The 23,019-nt window shown below is 35.6% G+C and overlaps 2 protein-coding genes across 2 annotated transcripts in view; both read right to left on the bottom strand.

Annotated features, from left to right (window-relative positions):
- The window catches only part of LOC118194880 (papilin-like), a 130,465-nt gene that overhangs the window by 49,025 nt on the left and 58,421 nt on the right, over positions 1–23,019 (bottom strand). The gene's annotated exons all lie outside the window — the stretch shown is intronic.
- The window catches only part of LOC118194883 (von Willebrand factor-like), a 55,602-nt gene that overhangs the window by 18,126 nt on the left and 14,457 nt on the right, over positions 1–23,019 (bottom strand). Inside the window, exons 3-5 of the mRNA XM_085816095.1 lie at positions 21,581–21,769; positions 15,525–15,713; positions 1,086–1,271 (exon numbers count right to left, since the gene is read on the bottom strand). Of these exons, the coding sequence (XP_085672221.1) occupies positions 1,086–1,271; positions 15,525–15,713; positions 21,581–21,769 (564 nt within the window). The remainder of the gene's footprint in view (positions 1–1,085; positions 1,272–15,524; positions 15,714–21,580; positions 21,770–23,019) is intronic.

The raw sequence follows: 23,019 nt of genomic DNA, 5'->3' as shown, positions 1-23,019 counted from the left end.
CAACGTCTACTCAGCAGAAAAAGAGAAAAAATGATGTTGTGAATTGGAAAGACAAGAAAGATATACGTTTGATGAGTTGGAGAAATTTTCGTGGACAGGAGAGGACGGCGAAAGACTTAATAACTCTGGAAATTTAAAGTTGTTTATATTAATAAAAGGAAGTTGTTTTGTCTCACTGAAAACGAATTTTAGAAGGCATCCGATTTGAAGTACTAAACACCTAAAAAATATTTGGTTCTACAGTCATTTTGTATTATTTAGAAGCAAAAGATAAGTAATTAATCGATTTTCACTCGAAACATTCGGAAAGAAGAGCGGGAAAAAATTCGAAAATTGGTGGTTTCAGGGCGGGACACCCGCGCATCAAAGGGTTAAGATCACTGATTCGCCACTGTTATGATTGTAAGATCCCAAGTACTAACACTAGCAAGTCAATTAAAAAGAGTTATTCAAAGAGAACTGATTTTCCAAAAACCCAAGTACTAATAGTGGCAAGTCAGTTTATATGAGTTATTCAAAAGATCACTGATTTGCCACTGTTATACTTGTAAGATTCCAATACTAACAGTGCCAAGTCAATTAAAAAGAGTTATTCAAAGATAACTGATTTGCCAAAAACCCAAGTACTAATAGTGGCAAGTCAGTTCATATGAGTTATTCAAAAGATCACTGATTTGCCACTGTTATACTTGTAAGATTCCAATACTAACAGTGGCAAGTCAATTAAAATGAGTTATTAAAAAGATCACTGATTCGCAACTGTTATGCTTGTCAGATCCCAGTAGTAACAGTGGCAAGTCAATTAAAATGAGTTATTCGAAAGATCACTGATTTGCCACTGTTATGCTTGTAATATCCCAATACTATGGCAAGTCAATTAAAATGAGTTACTCGAAAGATCACTGATTTGCCACTGTTATGCTTCTAAGAACCCAATACTAACAGTGGCAAGTCAATTAAAATGAGTTATTCAAAACATCACTGGTTTGCAACTGTTATGTTTGTAAGATCCCAGTACTAACAGTCATGCAGTGACGAAGTAACTGTGTTTTCTTTTTTAATGGATGTAAAAAGAATGTACTTACTTAGTTTACGAACTGGGCAATTTTCACGTCTTACGCAGCGGCCATCTTCGGTCTTTAGAAATCCTATATCACAGAAGCAATCTGGAACACACCTTTCAAGACACCGTTTTCTACGGTTCTGAAATTTTTCACATGTGTAGAGACAGGGTGTGCCGCATGCCCTAAAATGCTGATTTTCCGGGCAATCTACTCCCACAAAAAAAGAAAAATTCTTATTGCGTCTCCAATTTTGAACATACAAACAAATAACAGAATAATAATAATGATAATAATAATATAGTCCCTCATCGTCAAAAACCGCCATCGTGGACTCTTAGCCCATCACAAATACTTAGCCGATAGGATATTTGGCTGACACAAACATTTGGGCGCTTAATTGACAACCATTTAACCAACAGGATATTTAGCCAGCACAAATATTTAGCTGACATAAACATTTCAGAAATATAGTTGACACAGATATACAGCCGAAATAGTACGTTTAACCGAGAGCAAGCTTAGCTAGCAACATACAGGTATTTAGTTGACAAGCGTACATTTGGAAAGAAACAGAAGACAATATTGTATTAAAATTTGTACATATTTACCGAACAAAAAGATATTAATGCCATCAACTATAGAAGGTTCAGAGAAATACAGTTTACTGATAAAACTTTTGCGGATAATGTTTACCCGGTTTGTTGATAATGCTTGCAGTTCAAAATTATGTTTAAGTGCCAAATTGTGATAAGCTGACAGAATTTTCTTTATTCTGATTTTCAAACACACGTTTTATATTCCTTGACAAGAAACTTCAACACTCTTTCAGTTTGGCCGATACAGATCAAACCACATTGACATGATATGTTAAACTTCCGCTGGAATTAAAATCAGAGATGAGATTTTTAAAAATCGAACAACCTGTACACTCATAAAGTTTATTTCGGAAGCAGGAGAGATGAAAAATGAGCAAAGCCTTTACCGGGAACCGAACCGCGGACCTCTGGAATACGCGCCCAGCATGCAGAGCACTACACCACGAAGGCATGCCAAGAAGGCGGGAGAAATGACTTATAAATTTTTTAAAATAATAAAAAAGGCAAAATATCCTTTTGGCGCCCCCCCCCAAAAAACGCTTACAGTAGTAGTATAATATATAGAATATACTCGTAGTAAGAAAATAATGCAAATAATAATAAAATGCTGAATCTGCCTTAAAATACTCTAAAATATATTAAGAATAGTCACTACCTAGCTAGACTTCTACGAAATACGATACAGTGTTTCGGTATAACAAACTCAGGTTAAGCTTTAAATTTGAAGCAAAAAAATCTAGTAAAAAATCAAGATTAGCATTGGATTCAGAAATGTATCTCTGTCGGCCGAAAAATCAGATATACAATAATCTAAAATCAGTTAAAAAGGTATTATTTATTTTACATATTTATATAATTGTTTTAAAAAACGTACAAATTTTGAACAATATAAAGTTTAATATATATTATAGATAAGCAGAAAAATTTATTAATAATAATATAATATTATAACGCATTAATACAATTAATTGCTATGCATACATTTTTCTTGCCTTTGGATGAAGCAAAGTTATCAGTTACTTCATCAAAGTCTATCATTTCAAATTTTTTTCTTTCCACATTTAAAAATGCTGGATCACTTTGGCGATCTTATCCCATCAAAGTATCTCAAAATTAATTTTAATTTTCTGAACGAACGTTCATAGCTAGCATTTTATAATGAAATAGTAAGGAGTATTGTCAGTGCGACTCTTAGGTTTAGTAAAACATTTTCTCCATACGATATTATAAAGGTCATGGAGCTTTAGGTTCAGTTCCTTTTCTACTGCGAAATAATATCTTCCAGTCACATACACTGCTCAAAACAATTAGAGGATATTGTAAGTTCGATATAATCGACAACTTTATTTGACAAAAGGAAATAAAAGAGGTTATAAAGGAAAATTATAACCTTTACAAAGTTGGGATTGTGTAAGTTAGTCTGTGACGTCGGAAACCATGGGTTTTAGATAAGAAGTGAGAAGCGATCTGCAGTATTTTTTTTTTTTTGTAGGAGATTAAAAACAATCGATACGAGTTGAATGTTTTGTAGCAGTGAATACGATGTCTCAGCAAGATGACTTAGTTAAATCGATATCCTGGTAAGCCATCGGGTCGTTTACAGGAGAGTCAAACGCAATCCATTGCAGCGTAATCGCCAGGAGTTTCTCAAAATGTCATTTCCAACCGAAGATCGGGAAGGTCGTATGATTTCAACAGCACAAAATTAGAATCGCTATTTAACACTAACGACCAGAAGCAACCATACTATAAACGCCATTTTCTAGCAAAAGTACCTTTAGAGGATTACTAGTACCACAGTTTCTACTTAAACTATTCGAAACCGTTTCCACCACATGGTTTGTAATGCTCGCAGACTTATGGTTTGCGTTTCGTTGATACAGGTCCATCGTGCTCTCGGTAGAAGGTGGGCACAGGAGCATCTCAAATGAGGACGAGATGAGTGGAGCCACGTGCTCACGTACGAGTCCCACTTAAGTGCACAACCTCACAAAAGCGGATTCTCAGCTAGAGAGAACCTCGTACATAATACTCCTCAAATTGCACATGAAAGTGCTGTGCACGACGTCCGCCATTTGGCTGAGGCAGACTGATGATCTTGGCCGATATTTCTTCAAATGGCCGTACCGACCTGCACATTATCAGGAATGGAGCACTAACGGCTCAGCAATATACGGATGCGATCCTCAGACCAATTCTGCTCCTTTATGCTGTAGCAGACAGGCTTTGAATTCTCATGGACGATCCCATCCGGCTGAGCTAGTGAATAATTTTCTTTTCGACTAAAATATCCTTCGAATGGATTAGCCAGTATGTTTCTCAGTTACGAATCAAATAGAACATGTTTGCGACATTCTAGGGATTATCATGCTAGTCACTATCCAATGGCCATGAATTTTTTATGACTTTGAATGGTTGCTTCCCATATGGATCAACAAGAAGCAAATGCAAAGTGACGCTATTAATAAAGCATAAGTTATGAGAAAACGAAACTAAATTTTTCCGATTTCAATAAGAAGACGCCAGAATCAGCAACGGATGAGCAAGAAGCATTCAAGGCAAGCAGAGTGGGTGGTTTGGAAAGTTTAAGAGGAGAATCGACATTCTCACTATAACTTATAGCAGAGAAGTAGGCATTGTCTGGTCACAAGCCAATCAAAGACCACGCTGTTGTTTTTGTGCAAAGACAAGTGGCAATTTGAAAATTTAGCCGCTGCCATTTTACCATTTGGACAATCCACATCCACGTGGCTTCAAGAAGTATTAAGTCCAGAAGAGCAAGCTAAATGTCATGTGAAGATCCAGAAACAAGACTGGGGTGACACGTGACTTTTTTGCGGATTGGCTCGATGAAGTATTTGATTCCCCTGTAAAAAAAATATTTACATGAGATGAATTTTTCACGCCGTGCCTTGCTTGTCATGGAAAAGGTTCCCGCGCACACTGCAGGCCTAGAAGAGCACCTTCTTAAAGAATTTAAAGTCATCAATATCTATTTCTTGCCTCCTAACAGCATTACCTTATTGCAGCCCATCGACCGGTAGCTGTTTTAAATTTTAAAAGCCTCGAATTTGGTTTTGAGGTAACTGAAGGGAAGTATGTCCCTCTCAGAGCGTTTGGAAAGCCCACTTAGGCCACTTTCACATCGTTGCCTACCTCAAGAGGATCGACAAGGCATGGCAGGTGATCATCTTTAATTTTACATATACTTTAAGATAAAGCAACAACAAATCACAGTGGACAACGTTGAGTGAAACAGAGACCTTGTTGGTCTCAAGCAGAGTTGGATAGTTCTTAGAAACAAAGAAAAAAAGGTGCCTACCAAAAGAGAATTAACTGATATTTATACGAAAGGAAACTTCGCATTTAGACAATAAATCTTTCTCGACATTTTCCATTTGCGCATTTCCGTTGTATACTCTTGTATAAATACAATAAATTTAGATTAAATTTTCCTCTTTGTTTACCTGTTTAATATTGTGTTTATATTTTATACATTCAATGACTCCCTTCGATTTGGGGTTATGAAGCGATGTATTGTTTTAAAGTGTATATAAGCAACTACCTGCGGTCCAGGAACAAATTAGTCTATTTTATATCGATTCCTATGGGGAAAATTGTTTCGGATTATGAATATTTCATTTGAAGAATGGTCTTGAAGAACGAAGTAAATTCGTACTGAGATTTCATTGTGCAGAGAAACAGACTGACTACCGAGGTAATACACCTTTTTCTACATAGAAGGACATGCTCTACAGCGCTTAGTGAAAAGGCCATATTGAAGGTATGGCAGCTTTCTCAAATTTACACTTCGCTACAAATTATTACGCGCAACAACATGCTTAATTAAGGCTACAATGAGAGAATTTCAACCTCAAGGGAAGTGTTTTGGCGGTGTTACCTTACTCTATGAAATACTGCAAAGAATCAGAAGCTAAAGTATATTTAAATGTATAAGTCATCTTTCTATTAGAATTTAGAACTGCATCTAAAATAATTTTTTAAAATGTCAGTCGACTTCAGTGCAGTAAAACGAAATTTGAAATAAAACATGGTACTATACAACGTCAGATATTAAGCTTTACTAGTTACGGTAATCTTATAATTGCTAAACGCATTCTTTAATTTTTTACAGCAAAGAAAGTGTTTAGAAAGAATGGGAGTGTAATTATTCTTTCTGAAAAAATTATCAAAAGGAAGTGATACCTACTTGCTATACGAGGTGGACAACGACCGGGTTTCACGCAATCACCTTTTGAGGTCTTCCTATATCCTTCATCACAATAGCATCCTGAAACGCACGTTTTGATACATGGTTTCGGAGGGAAATAGGTTTCGCAGGTGAAGAGACAAGGTATACCACATATTTCGAAATGTTGGTTTTCTGGACATTCTGCGTTTGATGCAAAGGAAAAAACGTTTTTTAGAATTTTTTAACGGTATCCGCCGATAACATCGCGGACGAAAATGTCGCAGAGAAAACAACGCAAGGCGAAAACGTCGTGCTACAAAACATCGTGGGAGAAAACATCGCAAAGAGAAAACATCGCGTTCTAAAGCATCGTGGTACAAAACATCGTCGTCGAAAATAAAGCGGTTCAAAAACTTCGCTGTTTAAAAGCATCGTCGTCGAAAATATCGCGATAAAAAATAAAGTATCTACAAATCATACGTAATATACGATAAATGATGGCGATAACATGGCAGACATGCTTTTTTCAGGTTTTAATAATTGTAAATGGTTATTTCCATAATGATTTGTGAGCGCAAGATGAAAAGAAGGATAATTTTTACTTTCACATTTTTTTATTAACTAATAAATTTTTGCTGAAAACGTAAGAAGGAAACTTAAGCATAGAAAATTAAATGCAACTTATAGATTATACTTTTCATGAATAATTACCAGTAAAAACTTTACAAAAAATTATTTATTAATGACCTTTGTTAGCTAACTACGTCGGTTTAAAATTCTATTAAGTGTTATAAGTTGCATTAATTTTCTATGCTAATTTCTATTTCTAAGTTTCCTTATTTTCTCAGCAAAAATTTATTAGTTAATAAAAAAATATGAAAGTAAAAATTATCATTCTTTCCATCTTGCGCTCACAAATCATTATGGGAATATCCATTTACAATTATTAAAACCTGCAAAAATCACGTCTGCGATTATCGTCATGCGATGATTTGTAGATACTTTATTTTTTACCACGATATTTTTGAAGACGATGTTTTTAAACTGCGAAGTTTTTGAACCGCTTTATTTTCGACGACAATGTTTTGTACCATGATGTTTTAGAACTGCGATCTTTTCTCTTTGCGATGTTTTTTCCCATGATGTTTTGTGGCACGACGCTTTCTCCTTGCGTTGTTTTCTCCGTGATGCTTTTGTCCGCGATGTTTTTGCCCCGATGTTTCCGGCTGTAACCTTTTCAACTTATGTATGCAACATATGTAAAAGTATGTTACACGCTTACATACATATTATTAGCACTTAGATTACTTTAACTTCCTTATATATGAAATGCTGCATAATAGTGCAGGTACATTTAACCTGCACTACTATGCAGCATAATAATTGTATGCATTTTTATCCTTAGAAATTAAACAACATTGTTATTAACATCATCCTATATTGATTTATGTAGTTCCGCTTATAATTAGCACATTACGCATCATCAAGAAATGACTTTGTTAATTAACTCCCACATATTTCTATTAGCTTAACGTAATACACTTAACATATTGTGCTGTATTATGGGAACTTTATTGTATTTTATTACGCACCTATTTCCATTACTGTATCCTCTTTAATGTTATTGTGCTCTTTTGCATATTATTATGTATGCAATATGTATATAATCTTAATACCGCTTCAGTGTAATTGTGTAATTTACAGGGTCATAGTTCCTTACAGCCAGGTGAACAAAGGAAAACTAGTTCCAGACCTCCAGTGTCTTTTGCTCACATGCTACGGACGCTTTCCTCCCTCCCTGGGCTCTCTTATTCGTTAGCATCTGGCGTGGAGCAAACCCGATTAATCTACGGTAAATAGACGATGACCCCCGTTCTCCATCAACACTCAACAATTAAGACTCTCAGTCTCAATCTTATCATTTTCACGGCCCACCAGCGGCCAAGTCGCTGAGCACTGGTAGTTCGGTCCGGGGTTCGAATCCCTGAGAACGGATTGGCTGCATGAGCGTTTTCGTGGTTTTTCGCATGTGCAACGTGTATAGAGTCGTTTTCCTTAATCCTCCACGAAAGCATCCCTTGAGTGCTTTACCATAATCCATACAACCCTCGAGTGCCTCGATCCATACAACCCTCGAGTGCTTTACTATAATCAAAATAAACCCAACCCAACCATTAGTTTCACAGCGAGTGGCAAATACGAGATCCTGATCACTGTTCACTTAGGTTAATTTTGTGTTCGTTATTTCATGATCAATAAAACATGTATCACCAATTAGCATAATTTTAAGCACGCACTTAATAATATTGAGTAAGAGAGGTAAAATAATAGTAAACACTATTTAGATGTTCTTGAAAAGGAGTGTTATAAAATACAAAACAATTTCGCTCATAATCAATAAATAACTTTGATAACCATAATCCTGTTTATCTTCATAGATTTAACTGTTTCTCATAATTTGTTTCATGTACTGATATGAAGTGACTGAGCTTTCTTGAACAGAATATTTTTCTGATCTGTTTGCAGCGTAAATTTTATGAATTCATCACACTCGAGTAATATAAATTATACAAAAAGTTAACACATGATAAATTAATTGTACAATTAAAATAAATACTTTCTAATAAATTTAATGCTTCTAACGTAATAAAAGGAGTTTTGATTTTCTTTTATAAATATTCTTGCTTTTAACCTGCTATTTTCAATAATTATTTCACTTACATACCTTTACTCTTATGACACAATCTTCTTTCAGAGTACATTTAACTCTAGATATAAATATAACAACTCGTCAGGTATGTAAATGCAATGGCGTTAATCCCGTATACCGACGCCAGACGCTATAAGAAACATTTCTGAGAAACGGGTTTCGCTCAACACTAGTTCGACTGCAGATTTCTAGCTGAAATATTTATGTTCGATTATATTTTGCGGATACGTGTCAGGGACATTTTAGGAGGCTGGGAGAAATGCTTTGTTTTTAACTGTGTTTCACGAAGAAACTGAAGGACAGCAAAAAGTCCTTCAGTCAACCAATCAGATTTGTTGGAGGCGGAGATTCCCGAAAATATTTCTTTCGACAAACAGTTGGTGGTACCAAGCAGGTTTGATATGGGTTTAACATTGCATTGGTTTGATAAAGGTATGTAAAATACAAAATAACAAGCACAAATAGATAAGTTGAAATAAAGCACTTTGATATACCAGCCGAACTCGCAATTAAATATTCATGAAGCGAATTAGAATTCATTCCGTACATCACAGAATCTTGTAACACCACTGTCAAATTCCATCGTTTTGTTTCGTGGTAACTGCGAATTTTCTGATTTTTGAGATATGTCATGCACACTAACAAATCTTTATGTCTATTCTGAGGAATCTAAGGCTGCCTTCTGACGGCGGCGTAAAGGACATAGAGGCGTAGTCATAAGGGCATAAAATACGGGAATTCCGTTCACACCATCGAGAACGGGGTGTAAAGCCGTGGCCAATGAGAGGAGCTAAATTTGCGCATGCGTGGATTTGTCTACAACTTTCCCGCGCTATTCTCCTGCTCGATTGATTTCCCGCGTTCGCTCTGCTTGTTTTGTAACAGCGAAATCTTCTGTAGAACGCTGCTTCGTTTTAGCTTCGCTCTGATTGGACGACGCTTATCCCAAACTCGGCGTAAAGTTGAAAACTTTGAACCCTATGCCACGAGTCCTAAACCAGATTTTGTGACGTAGCACAGACTGGTTGCCTTGGCAACGGAGCTCGGCTTTAACTACTTATGCACTTTACGCCCCCGTCTGAACTAAGCTTAAGACACTAAATATATTGTCAAGTGTGCAAGGTAAAATTGTTCTTTTTCTCCTGTTATTCCATCAACTATTTAAAAACTAAAAGAGATATCTGCGGCAAGTAATCAATTTTCAGACGTAGGTTGGTTGAAGTGGTAAAGTGGTTGAAGAACTATTGTTTGCTTGCATGAATCATCGCAAATTTATTATACATCGAAAATTTACTATGTTAAATTTACATATCTAAATTTAAATCTGAATATAGGTGTAGTTTCATAAAAAAATTGTAAGTAAATTAATTAAATTAAGAGAATTAAATATCTTGTCATTTACCTGTCACAATCATTTTAAGTCATGATAACGGTTAGATAAAATATATCCTTAAAGAATAACCTAAAAAATACCTGAGTTAAAAATCTATGCATTTCTTCTTGGCTCTTGTTACAGTAATGGTTAAGACCACAAAAATTATGCAAATTTAAAGTCAAACTTTATAATCTAAAAGCGGAAAGGAACGTAATCTCATCCGCAAGTTTAGAGCCTGTGCCGCATACGCACCAGATTGATTGAGTTAGCTTCCTCCCTGCAGCTACGAAGCGGATATTGAAAATTGGTTGTTATGCATGGTAAGTTGTTTCTAGGTTTAGTTTGGTTTATTTAATTTAATTACGGCAAAGCACACTAGGGCTATCTGCCTAAGGAGAGGGATGCCTTCGTGGAGGACTTTCTAAGTGAAACTGGCTCGTATACATCAGTATCAGTAGCGGGCCTAACCAAACAAGTTGGTCTTATGTCATGACAGGCCATGCCCATTTCAACAAATGAAAAAATGAAACATAAAATATCTAAATGAGAATAATCATGTGTAAATAATAATTATAAGCATAAAAGGGAAGAAAAGGAACAAATACAAACATTTAGACAAGAGCAGACACTAAAGACAAAAACAAAAAAAGCGAATAACAATCACAAACAATGGTAATAACAAATTATTAAAATATACCAATTAGTGATGGCAATAAAATGCAAAAATCATACACTGATTCCCACTGCCCGGCGCTCACCGTCAATAAATTTCACCACAGATTTACATGATTATGCGAAATCTTTATAGCATAAAAAGGGATTTTCAAAATCAATATTTTTATTGTTTCTTAAGCCATCAAAGTAGGGACAGACCTCGAGGAAATGCTTAGCATCTCCAAACAGATCACATAGTTTACATTTATCGTCGTTCTGTATCTTAAACCTAGCGAAGTATCCCGGGAAACGCCCATGTCCGGTCAGAAACTGGTTAACTTCAAAATCATTAAAGATAATTTTTTTTTCTAATCAGTTCTAAATGTTTAAAATAGCGACTTTTCCTTTCAGAAAAATTCCATTGTAACTGCCATTGCTTAAAATAAAACGAATAAATAACTTTAGTTGCTATTTTTTTTTAACTCTGAACATAAGGCGTCCCCGAAACACTCCCTATGGCAGCCTCTTTTGCGAACACATCCGCTCTTTCATTACCGTATATTCCGATATGAGCTTTAACCCAACCAAACTTAATATTAAAGGATAAGGATAGTTTTTGGAAAAGATCTTTAATATCGATAATCAGACCATTATTACTTTCTGCACTATAAAGTGCCTTTAAACAAGCCATGCAATCTGTACAAATATTGAAGTTAGAATTTCTTGCAAAATTACTTTTCAATATCCATTTAAGGGCATAGAGGACGGCGATGAGCTCGGCTTGATAAACAGAATTATATTTTTCAAGGCCCAATTTATAGTGATAGATCTCAGTATCAAAATAATATACAAAAAAAGCCGAACCTACCCCGCCCTCATAACCCGATCCATCAGTAAAAATTTGGTATCCCGTTAAACAAGGATCATAAATATTATAATTGATAGAAATACGGTTTGTCGGATGGATCACATGTAAATTAAAGACAGAAAATGAGTCAGCAAAAACTGGGATTTCATCATAGTTAAATAAATCCGAAATATTGTTTCTTAATATAGTTTTATCATAATAAAACTTGTAGATTATCGAGAGAGGCGGAGTGCCCGCCAGGACGCAAACCACCTCACTCGAGACTGTGTAGAAACAACGGGTGAGCGCGAGAAGCCAGCTCCGCTAAATGGAATTGAGTTTCGTACGTAAGTGTAGTAACTCCCCTGCCCTGCGACCCCAAGCCGTAATTCCATACATAACAATGGGTATAAAAACATTATTATAAAGAAGTCTTAAAATATCGTTTCTTTTATTCAAGATATTGGATGGGTAATTTCTTTTGTAAAAATTTTAAATTAAATCAGTTCGTTTTTGAATATAATTGAGATGATAATTAAAATTGAGTTTTGAATCCAAATAAACACCTAAATATTTAAATTTTTGATTGATTTTTCAAAATTTCACCGTTAATTCTTAATCTAGGGGGCCGAGTGTGGCGATCGGACTTAGGAAAAAACAAAAATTTAGTTTTGGCAGCATTTGATTTCATTTGCTCCTCAGAGCACCATTGATTAAACATTTTCATAATGTTATTAAATTTATTTTCAACTTTTTCTAACGGTTCAGCTGTAATTAGGAAAACCAAATCGTCCGCATAAGCAGCCACATCGACCCCCGAATCAAATTCTGTCTTTAAAAATTTATCGACTATGAGGCCTCAGAACAGTGGAGCACTACACTACCTTGTGGACAACCCTTGAAGATACTTCTTTTAATTTCAATCATGTTATTCGGTTTATAGATTATAATCATATCATTGAAAAAATCCCTAATGAGTCCGAAACTATTTGAGCTAATACCAATATTACGCAAGGAGGAAAGAAGAGAAGGCCAAGAAACGGCGGCCAAGAAACGGCGAAACGGCTCGTATACATGTTACACATGGGGAAAACCACGAAAACGCCCATGAAGCCAGCCCGTTTGCGGGATTCGAATCGAACCTCGGACCGAACTACCAGTGTTCAGCGACTTTACCGCTCGGCCGCTGATGGGCCAAGTTGTTTCTAGGAAATTAGATAATCTCATGGAAAGTAAGAACAAGTTGAGCGAATGTATGGCCATGCACTTATATTTTTCTCAGATATCAACAAACACTGGGCCCCGGGCAGTTGAATGGCAGCGAACCCCATCGGCGGCTCTGTATAATGGCGGACGTGGTGCTGTACTGATTAACCATTAAGGTACAGTGCCCACGTCCTGCGTCACTTATCACTTATCTACAGAGCAAGTAACGTCATATTGTAATTTTGAGCATATTAAACTGTCATCGCTTTAGTTTACAGTTTGTATTTTAAGTTTGTAAAATCACCAGGAATGGCTAAAACCAATATGTTGATTTTAAATATGGAATTGTCTGGTGTGCTAACAGCCAGTGAGAACAGTTGCGACGGGTGATAACTCGTAAATACAGTTAGATATTTTCTATAGTTATTGTATTGCAACAATTGTCGGAACAGAATGAATATACAGTAAGACCCCGCTTAACGCTGTTTCGTTTAGCGCTGTTTCGGTTTAGCGCTCTTTTATTTCAACCCGGGGATTCCACGAAATCGCTCGCAGCATATGGGGATTCCCCGAAATATTATGCAGCGATAGGTTTCAAATACATATCCGAAAGAGTGTACTTGTATTTCTTGTTTGGTACAGACATATTTTGAAGGGGTAAATGTGGAAGAAATAATTCAAGAAGCAGCGGCTAGTCTTTCTAATGATGAGCTCGAGGAATTAACTGAACAAGAAGAAAACAAAAATGTTGACAGCAGTGATTCAGAAGAAGAGCAAAAAGAACTTTCGATGGCGTTTGTAAAAAGGAGTTTGTCTACCATAACTGAAATAATGGATCGATTCATTGAAAATGATCCGAATTTTGACAGGAGCTCAAAAGTAAGGCGTGGTGTTAGAGATGCTCTATCCGTTTATGAAGAACTTTCAACGCAAAAGAAAAAGGCAAACGACATTAGATGCTTTTGTCACAAAAAGGCAGAACACTGAAAACGCGGAAGGCTAACTAAATATGACTGAGAATTTTTTTTTTTTTTTTTTTTTTTTTTTTTTAAGAATATTCGTTTTGTTATTTATATTTTGTTTTTATTTTTGCAAGAAATAATAATGTGGTATTAATTTGGGCTTTAAGAAATAAATGTTTCGTTTTATTTTTATTAAAAAAACATACTTTTTAAATTTAATACCTAACGAATTTCCTAGCCATCTTCCCCTAACCCCAATATTTACATGTAAAGATAGCCTCGTTTAGCGCTGTTTCGCATTACGCTCTACTTTGATGGAACGTATCCCCCGCGTTAAGCGGGGTCTTACTGTATCCAACACAAACGGAGGGGCAAAAACCAAGTGTTCACGTGGATACAAAACCACTTACGAGCCAATAACGACCGGTCCGCTCAACCTCTTCCTCCCGCCTGATACGGAGGAAGTCTCTCCCCGACAGAAAGGGAGAAAACAGGTTTCCCACAGTTGCCTTAATTCGCAGGAGTGGGCAGTAAAATTAATTAATATCCAACACAAGTACTTCACAGAAGTTAAATACTTATGTTGATATATCCGTTCCGTTTTGTCCGTGTTCATTGTCCCATGAAATTTTGAAAGACTGATTCTCTCAGTTTTTATTACTTATATTTATAAAATTTGCATTCTCTCAAGTTTAATTGCGCTATTTTCGACTCCACGATATGAAGCCTCTGGAGACTGCTGTAAAACTTCCTGAATACGTGACTTAACATGTCAAAGTTTTCATAAGTCCTACTTAAATTTCGAAAATCCGTTCTTCAAAAAGAGTGTTTTAAAGGATTTAGTTCCGTATAGGCCCCTTGTTACGCCTTCCTTCAGCCGTAATTGTTTTCTAAATTTTGAAGAAAATGCAGTGATGATTTGCATTGTAACATATATCAAAGTCAATCTTATTTCACTTTCAGCAAATGCTCGCTTCGCTTAGTGTTACTAAGACAACAGCCACTTCAATTTCTGAAACACTCACATCGAACTGAAATATGCAACGATTTGTCAAATTCTTAGAGGCATCAGTTTATGAAGATGCCTAGGTCTGTTTGTGACATACAGTGACGTAACATCCAGAGACGGCTTTTATAAAGCACTCTAATCTTGAGAAAAATAGTTATCACTGCAGTCATTGTAAAAATGAGTAAGATTGAAAATTTCAGTACCTCTGAATAAGACGGCTCGCAGACCGATTCGGCTCTAGTGTCTATGAAATGGCTAATATTCTAGGTTTACCCCGCATAACAGTATCACGCGCGCATAGAGAATGTATATATTCAGAAAAGTAACTTGGACAATTTTAGTGAGAAAATTCTGAGGAAAGAAAGAGTTGAAAGACGTTTGATATCAATCGTCTGCAACAAGAAATGTGCAGTAACACGGAAAACTGCAATTTAATAAAAGTCAGGTACATCATGAAGTACAATATAATGGTCTTTTGCAATGGGTGGGTTTTTAACAACAGGAAACCAGTGATACTTATGTTAACGCTGCAAAGCAGGAAAATCCGTTACGCGCTTTATAGGCAGATGATATATACTATCAGAATAAGGTTGTGGAGACATTACGTTATATTTTAAAGAAGAAAACATGAAAATTGTGACAACATGAGCTACTATTCCTCGAGAATGATATCTTACCTCGTTCAGTCCATATTCTGAAAATACTGGCTACGATAAAATCTAAAAATGGACCAACATGTAATTATGAGATATCTCTAATAGTTTGGCTTCTATCTGTGTAACATTTATTGCAACAGTAAAGGAATTAATGTAATTCATAATATGCGTAGGATCAAAATATTATTTTTATCAGCTTTAAATCTTCGAACACTCTTTATAATAAATATTAGTTTGAAAATTGTAAACTTACTCTCCTCTTGAAAGGCACAATGTTCGTTTTTTATGCAACGACCGTCTTCAGCTTTTACATATCCTTTATTGCAAAAACATCCAGCAACACATCTTTCGGAACATGACTTGTGTGTTATTTCTTGATTCTCGCAGATAGACGGACAGCCAGTACCGCAATATTCATAATGTTCGTTTTTATGGCATAAAGCTAGTAATGAGGGGGGAAATATTAGTTATAATAGCGTAGAATAATAAGACCTAACACTAAAACTTCATTTTATGCCTCAAAAATTGACTTCTTAATAATGTTACTACAGGTACACTGGAGATGTAACGCAAAAAAAATTGTTTTTCTTGACATCGTTTTCATAATGAATTATTTTTTATTTATTTCTGCTATTATTGTTGCTATTTTTATTACTATTATGATTCTTATAATAGAATCATAACAGTAATACATTCTGTAGATTATAATAATAGTAACAAATTCTATTCCATACATTCTCTGGGGTTGTTGTTGTCTTGTCCATATTACATGGAACAATGGTTGTCAGATCCAACTCCGATAAGAGGTAGGATTTCCAACCCCAATTTTAAGGGAGAGCGCCCCGGGTAGAGGGAGGATACGAGGTCTCCCCTTGCACCAATCCTCACGAGAGAACTTTCGGCTAGCCGCATATTTAGAGTGCCGCCATTCCGCACCAACACTATACATTTACAGACATCCATGTCTTCTCCGGGCCCTTCGGTGCCATAGTAGGCTTCCCTAATCACTATACCGTCTGGGCGACGTACATTCTCTTTTGTTCTATTTCATAGATTTTATTACTATAGATTCTATATTTGCTACTGTTACAAGCGTACGGGTTCATAATGGATTGAATGCACACAAAACCAAAGATATAAATTTATTTTTTCAAAAACACTTCATAGTTCTGGAACTTTTCATACAAAAGTATGCGTACAGCTCTTCTTGATATGATAGTAATTACCACGTCGTCATCAGTAGTTGGCACTTCAAGCTACTAAGACCGTTGAACACAAGGCGCCTTAAATGCGCATGCTCGCACAGTGGTCTCTCAGTGTTCTCAATACTCCGAGCTAAAATCTGAACTCATCTCTCAAGTAAACTGAAAACTAAATGCTCTTTTCGGTCATGCATAGTTTTCCCATGTTCGCTGAGAAATGTCTAAATTGCTTCGAAATTGCTGGAAGGCAGTTATATAGGGCCGTATAGAAGGCAATACAAAATGATCCCTTCCACAGGAATCAGACCAACACGTCGTCAAATAATCGCCAGCTTTGGCGACTTTTTGCGATTTCTCTCCAAATTTGGAGACAAAAATTAGCTTGGACAAGGTAAATGGACCTTCCCTTGTAATGATATTTTTCCGGCTATGCTTCCTATCCTGAGGCATTTTATGTTACATTATACAAGATATACTACAATTTATATGTAGTTTCACTAAAATTACTAACATATCTACAAAATTCTTAATACTGTTATTGCTGCAAATTGCATTTGCTACTACTTTTGTTTCATTACTGCTAATAATTATTGATTTATATTCATCATAGAAAGGAGGGCCATTCCCCGACAGGTTGGGCTTCTGCGTGCTGGTCCGCGGAAGGTATTTTATTTACTTTCTGAAAGGAAAACCAATGAAGGAATTTCTCCATCCGCCACCAGGGGATGCGCTCTTTAGAGGTTACAGGCTCCCCAGTGAAGATTTAGGCTCTAGGCAAACTTAGAAACGGCCATCACAGAGGAATGAAAATTGATAGAGAAGGTTGGAAAAAGCTACAGGTATTGTGATAACTTCCCGGACACAGAACTGACAACTGTAAACATTTTTGATTGTCCGGTCGTCCTTGCTGAATCACGAAATACTGAGATCTTGTTAAAGAGACCGAAACTCCATGAGGATAATATATTGCAGATTTCAGGGGCTGTCATCTTCGCCCATGGCACTATTTGAATAGGCTTTATCGTAGACACGACAACAATTTTTATACAAGTTCAAATGAATTAACTTAATAAAATATTCTTCCATTATTTTATACATTCCATTAATGCATTTTTCTATTCAGGCTGTATTTATATACGTAAAAGGGGAAATGGTTCACTCTAAACAACTATTTCAAGTGTGGAAATAGTTCTTTACTTAAAAAGGTCATTTTGAAAATTACATATTCATAACTATAGTCGTTTCAACTTTGCTGGCTGTATTACTTACTAGTTTCATTAGAACAAGATGAATTTTCGTTCATTAGCTAATTCATTAATTAACTTTCACTCATTAGTTCCGTTCATTTTATCTATAGCAGTTGCAGTACACAACACTTGAGCGTACTTTTTATGGATGCTAAGAAAGGCAGACCTTGCATCTTTTAAATATAAATACGGTATTATATCTAAACAATGGTATAGAGCAAAAATCATAGTAAACACACCCTTACAGGCACCTCGACAAACAACTCGAAACATCGCTTCTACCAAATGTCAGAGACAATTAGTGCATGTCTTGCGTACACTAATTCTCTAACATACCTAACTCAGCTGAGGGCACTCGGCTTAATGTGAAAATTATTGCAGCTATTCTTATCACACACTCAGCGGTATTAAATAAACGGTCAAGTGCAACGTTTACGTTGATGAAAATGCAAAATAAAACTTGCTTCAAAGGTCGAAATTTCTTCTCGTTATGCAATTTTCACAACTTGCTGACAACTTTCATTTAATTTTTCAAACATCTCGGATCTATCTAAACTATGAATTATCTTTTGGGTCTATCTAATCTATCAAGCGTATTGTATCGGCAATTAGAGCTGAATGATATAATGAGTTTAGCTGGTACCATTTCACTAGTCCAGCTTGTAATTAATAATAGCAGAGTTCAAAAATTGCTTTTATTGCCTTCAAATCGCTTAGTTTGTTATTCAATAACAAATAGATTCAATTGTAAGAAAAATTAGACCGCCTTTCTTTCCTTCATAGTAACGCACTGATGCGTGGAAGATGAAAATATTTTTTTCGGGTCGTGGTGACGTGTTTCTGTTAAATCTTTGAGGTTCCGAATTTAATTAATAATACAAGTATGGTATGCATTGCAGAACATTTCTTCCAAATCTTTGAGTTTTCTGATTTAAGTTGAAGAATAAATATCTTACCGTTATCCGAATGGTAATACAATGCTTTTAAATCGTCGAGATTGTTTTTATCGAAATGTCATCATAAAATATGAAATAAATAAAAACCAAATTCGAAATCTAAGATTAGGGCTTCGAGGTACTCTTGTTCGAGAAGAGGATTATATGTGCTCCAAATTTGGTGGCACCAAGTGCAATCGTTTTCCGGAACAAAAGTAACAAATATATATATATATATATATATATGTATCATTTAATAATTTCTTCATATAATAAAAGAAAGAGTCTGTCTGTGTGTGTGTGTGTGTGTCTTTCGTTCGCGCTGCGCGTAAGCTAATAGACCCACGGCTACGAAATTTGGTACATAGGTGCATCTAGACATAAGCCAGTGCACTTCGAAACGATTTTTTTCGATATTCGAATTCGAATTTTTTTATTTTATATTTTGTGACGAAATCACGTCATTTTTAGATTGAGACATAATGGGCTGTAGGAAAGCGAGGTTTTACTCTACACACTCCATTTTTCACATCGTCATGAAACGTAGGCACTTAGATATTTTACAACCTTTTCAACGGAATTTTTTCTAAAAAACTTTATTTTTCTTTGATTTTTGGACGTGTTAAACTTTCATCCTTGCGACTGCTTTTACGAAAAGAATGTTGAAAAAATGATAATACTTTGTATTTTTTTAAAAAATTTTAAATGAAGCTTCCGTGTACACTTCTCACATCTCACATCTTTAAAAATGTGCTTTTGGCAACAAATTTCCTGTCTTATTGTTGTTGATAGATTTTTGATGAAATTGCATCATTTTGAATAGTTTTATTCTTTTAGAAATATGGGTTTGGCAACAAGTTTTCATCCTATTTCTTATGTCACTGTTTTTAAGAGATTGGCATATTTCATTGTCATTTATATATATATATATAATACATTTCTATTGATTTTTTTTATAAAGTTGTTCTTTAAAGTAAAATTCTGCGCGGAATTTTATGTTTTTTGAGTTGCTTTCATGTTATTTTTTGCTTATTTCACTGTTTATAAGATATTGAAAAGTTTTCCATGATTTTTTTTCCTTCAACGAAAAGTTGGTTAATTTTTTTATTAGGATAATTAATATTTGTATTAAGGGATATAGCTTGTTTCATTGTAATTTTTTTCTCTTGAAAATATAAGATAAAATATCATTAATTATACTTTGCTTTTCAGCATTTTTGCATTCTTTTGTGTTATTTATTGCTCATTTCGCTGCTTTTAAGATACTGAAAAGTTTTGAGTGATTTTTTTAGGAAACAAAGTTCTTAACCTCCTTTATACCATTTGAGTTCTTAAGATTTTGCAAGGGGAAGTTGGTTAATTTATTTATTAGGATAATTAATATTTGTATTAAGGGATATTGCTTATCTCATTGTAATTTTGTTATACGTAATAACTTTTTTTTTATGAAGATGTTCTGCAGAGTAAAATTCTACGTAGTTTTTAAATTTAACGTTTGGTGTTTCCTTCAGCCATTTTTCAGGTGCATTTAAAAGCTGGCGGCGAAGATGCTAGTCATGAATAAATGGCAGGTATAATCTGTAGTACATCGATACCAGTATCGCATATGGCAGACGTTTTTTGCACTGTGAGCACTTTACTGCTGAGGAAATAAGATTTTTGCTTAAAATTGATGCAGAATATGGATAAAAAATATATCTTATTCATCCTTATTCACATTGGTGTTCCAAATGAGTTCAAATCCTGCACTGTTCGCTACACTCACATTGAATCCCTGTGAGATTTCTTTTAAGGAGCGATTTCATATACTCCTAAATTATCTGCACAAATACTTTTTGCAAAGGTTGGAAGAGAAATATTAAAACCCTATTAGTGGAACAGCTTTTGTAAAATTAGTTTATTTAATGCCAAAGGCAGTATAACCTACGATTATATCCAAACTAATGTCTTACAAATCATTTACGTTTTAGCGAACTGTTCTGTTCAGCCAGATTAAAGGAAATTTCTACCTTCTCCGTTGTGCGCTTTCGTGGCATAACTGGACTGGCAATCGGAAGACACTGAATCCTGGCGCGTTCATAGTTTCCAGCTTCGGAAAGCTTTGCTATACAAACAGTGCCCGACTAAAATATGGTGGATGATAATTCGTCACCACCTTGATTTCGCGAATGGTGGCTCCTTTGCCTTCTCTCCTTTAAGTGGGTGAAAAGATAAGGAATTTTCTCCCTCCCCACAGAGATGGTGCTGGATGTGAAACTGGCAGCACGTTCCGCTTGTAGAGACATTAGGATTTTTTGGAAGCAAGACAGATGAAAAAATATGAAACCGTTTTCGCCGGGAATCGAACCACGGACCTCTGGAATACCGGCCCAGCGGGCTACCGTTACACCACGAAGGCACGTTAGGGAGAAATACCTTATACACTCCCCTTTTTAATGGGCGACTAGGGTTTTAGGAGACCTAGTCGCCAAATCCTGGGTGCGGAGAATCATCATCCACAACCCTTTTAATTCGGGCACCACTTGTAGAGTTATGAGGACTTTTTTGGAGGCCAGAGAGATGAAAAATTAACAACGCCTTCCCCGGGAATCGAACCACGGACCTCTGGAATACCGGCCCAGCGTGCTACCGTTACACCACGAAGGCACGCTAGGGAAGTCGAAGAAATGCAATAGAAATATCAAAAATTACAATCGCAGCTAGGGTATGGTTAAAACTTCGTGTTTCCTGCTTCTAAACCCTAACAAATTCTACAAAATTACATAAATAACTTAGTGGTTATTCAAATTAAACGGGTATACATTATTTTACTTGCATAATTGGAATACCTTCACGTAATTGGAAGACAAGAAAAACTGGTTTCGTTCTACCATAGTTGCACAATACCGTACGTTTATGCTATGGTTGTGGAAACTATACACTTACTTTTTATAGAAGAGAGGCAATTTTCTGGCTTCACGCAGTTACCATCTTCAGCCTTTACATATCCTTCATTGCAAAAGCATCCTTTAACGCATCTTCGGAGACACGGCTTATGAACGTCTTTATAATTTTTGCATGTGTCTGGACAATTAGGACCGCAATGCTCGTAATGTTCATTTTCGCCGCACCAATCTGCAGAAGAAAAAGGAAGCCTTATTTAATTAAATAAACGTTAATTAATCTGAAGTTAATGTGCTTTTTATTCTCTCCTTTAACAGTTATTGCATAAATGTTTAAACATCTAAGAGTTTCTTTACTAGTTGTATTTAGTTCACTCGTGATATTTTTCGCTCTGGTCAAACAACTTCCTAATAAGGTGTAAGGTTCCTTTATGTTAATTTAGTCAGTTATTATAATTTAGATCTTTACTGTCACTTCTCCTTTCCTTTCCCCTACCAGAATGCAAATTAACTCGAGAGTATTTGAGTTGAGGTTTTGGGATTGGAAAACAGAGCGTTCTTCTGCCTCTTGATGCCACGCTATTATACATCTGCTAGCTCAGATAAGATTGTATTCTTCGGTTTTGCCTTACAATTACCGCCATTTAAATTGTTACGCCGGTTAAAAATCATGAGCCAACTACGCGTTAAATCTTTTGTGTAATCTCTGGCTAATAGATATTGTTTTAATTTGACTTTGATTGGTCCTTTTAAGTTGCATTGCCACAAGAGGTCTTTATTTTCAAGGTTCTTATTTAATGGAAAGGTCATTTGTAACCTTTTTAAGTCTTTGTCGTTATCTTAAGACATAACGTTAGGTTAGGTTATTCAGTTATGGCAAAGCCTCGAGGGCTATCTGCCTAAGGGGAGGAATGCCTTCGTGGAGGACTTTCTAAGGGAAACTGGCTCGTATACACGTTACACATGGGGAAAACCACGAAAACACCCATGCAGCCAGCCCGTTCGCGGGATTCGAACCTCGGACCGAACTACCAGTGTTCAGCGACTTTACCGCTCGGCCGCTGGTGGGCTCTTAAGACATAACGATATTCGCTCTAAGTCTGTTAGGAATTTAGATACCAGCTACCAAAGAACACAAAACTCTGTAGAGCTACCGATTTCAAATTTTGTAGACATACTACTTGTGGATAGCACTGCAATGTGGTGAAGCGCATTTTTTTTTTTTCAAAATTCTATTTAAAACTTTTTAATTTAATGTTAAAATGATTTTTGGCACATATCTTCATTTAAAAAACAAACAAAAAGTTTTAAATATGCACTATTTACAGCATCAGATACAGGAAAAAAATTTTTTAAGGAAATTTTTATAAAATTTATAATGTCATATCCGATATTTCCGGAAATTGTCGAAAATCATTCGATTTTTTTTTTCAACAATTTGATGTTTACGATTTTAAAATTTTAGCACTTAAAATTGTATTG

This window comes from Stegodyphus dumicola, chromosome 4 (genome assembly GCF_044657685.1).
Source record: "Stegodyphus dumicola isolate Sdum_Otavi_A_Nest chromosome 4, ASM4465768v1".
Taxonomy (NCBI): domain Eukaryota; kingdom Metazoa; phylum Arthropoda; class Arachnida; order Araneae; family Eresidae; genus Stegodyphus; species Stegodyphus dumicola.
This window is presented reverse-complemented; position numbering and strand designations above follow the sequence as displayed.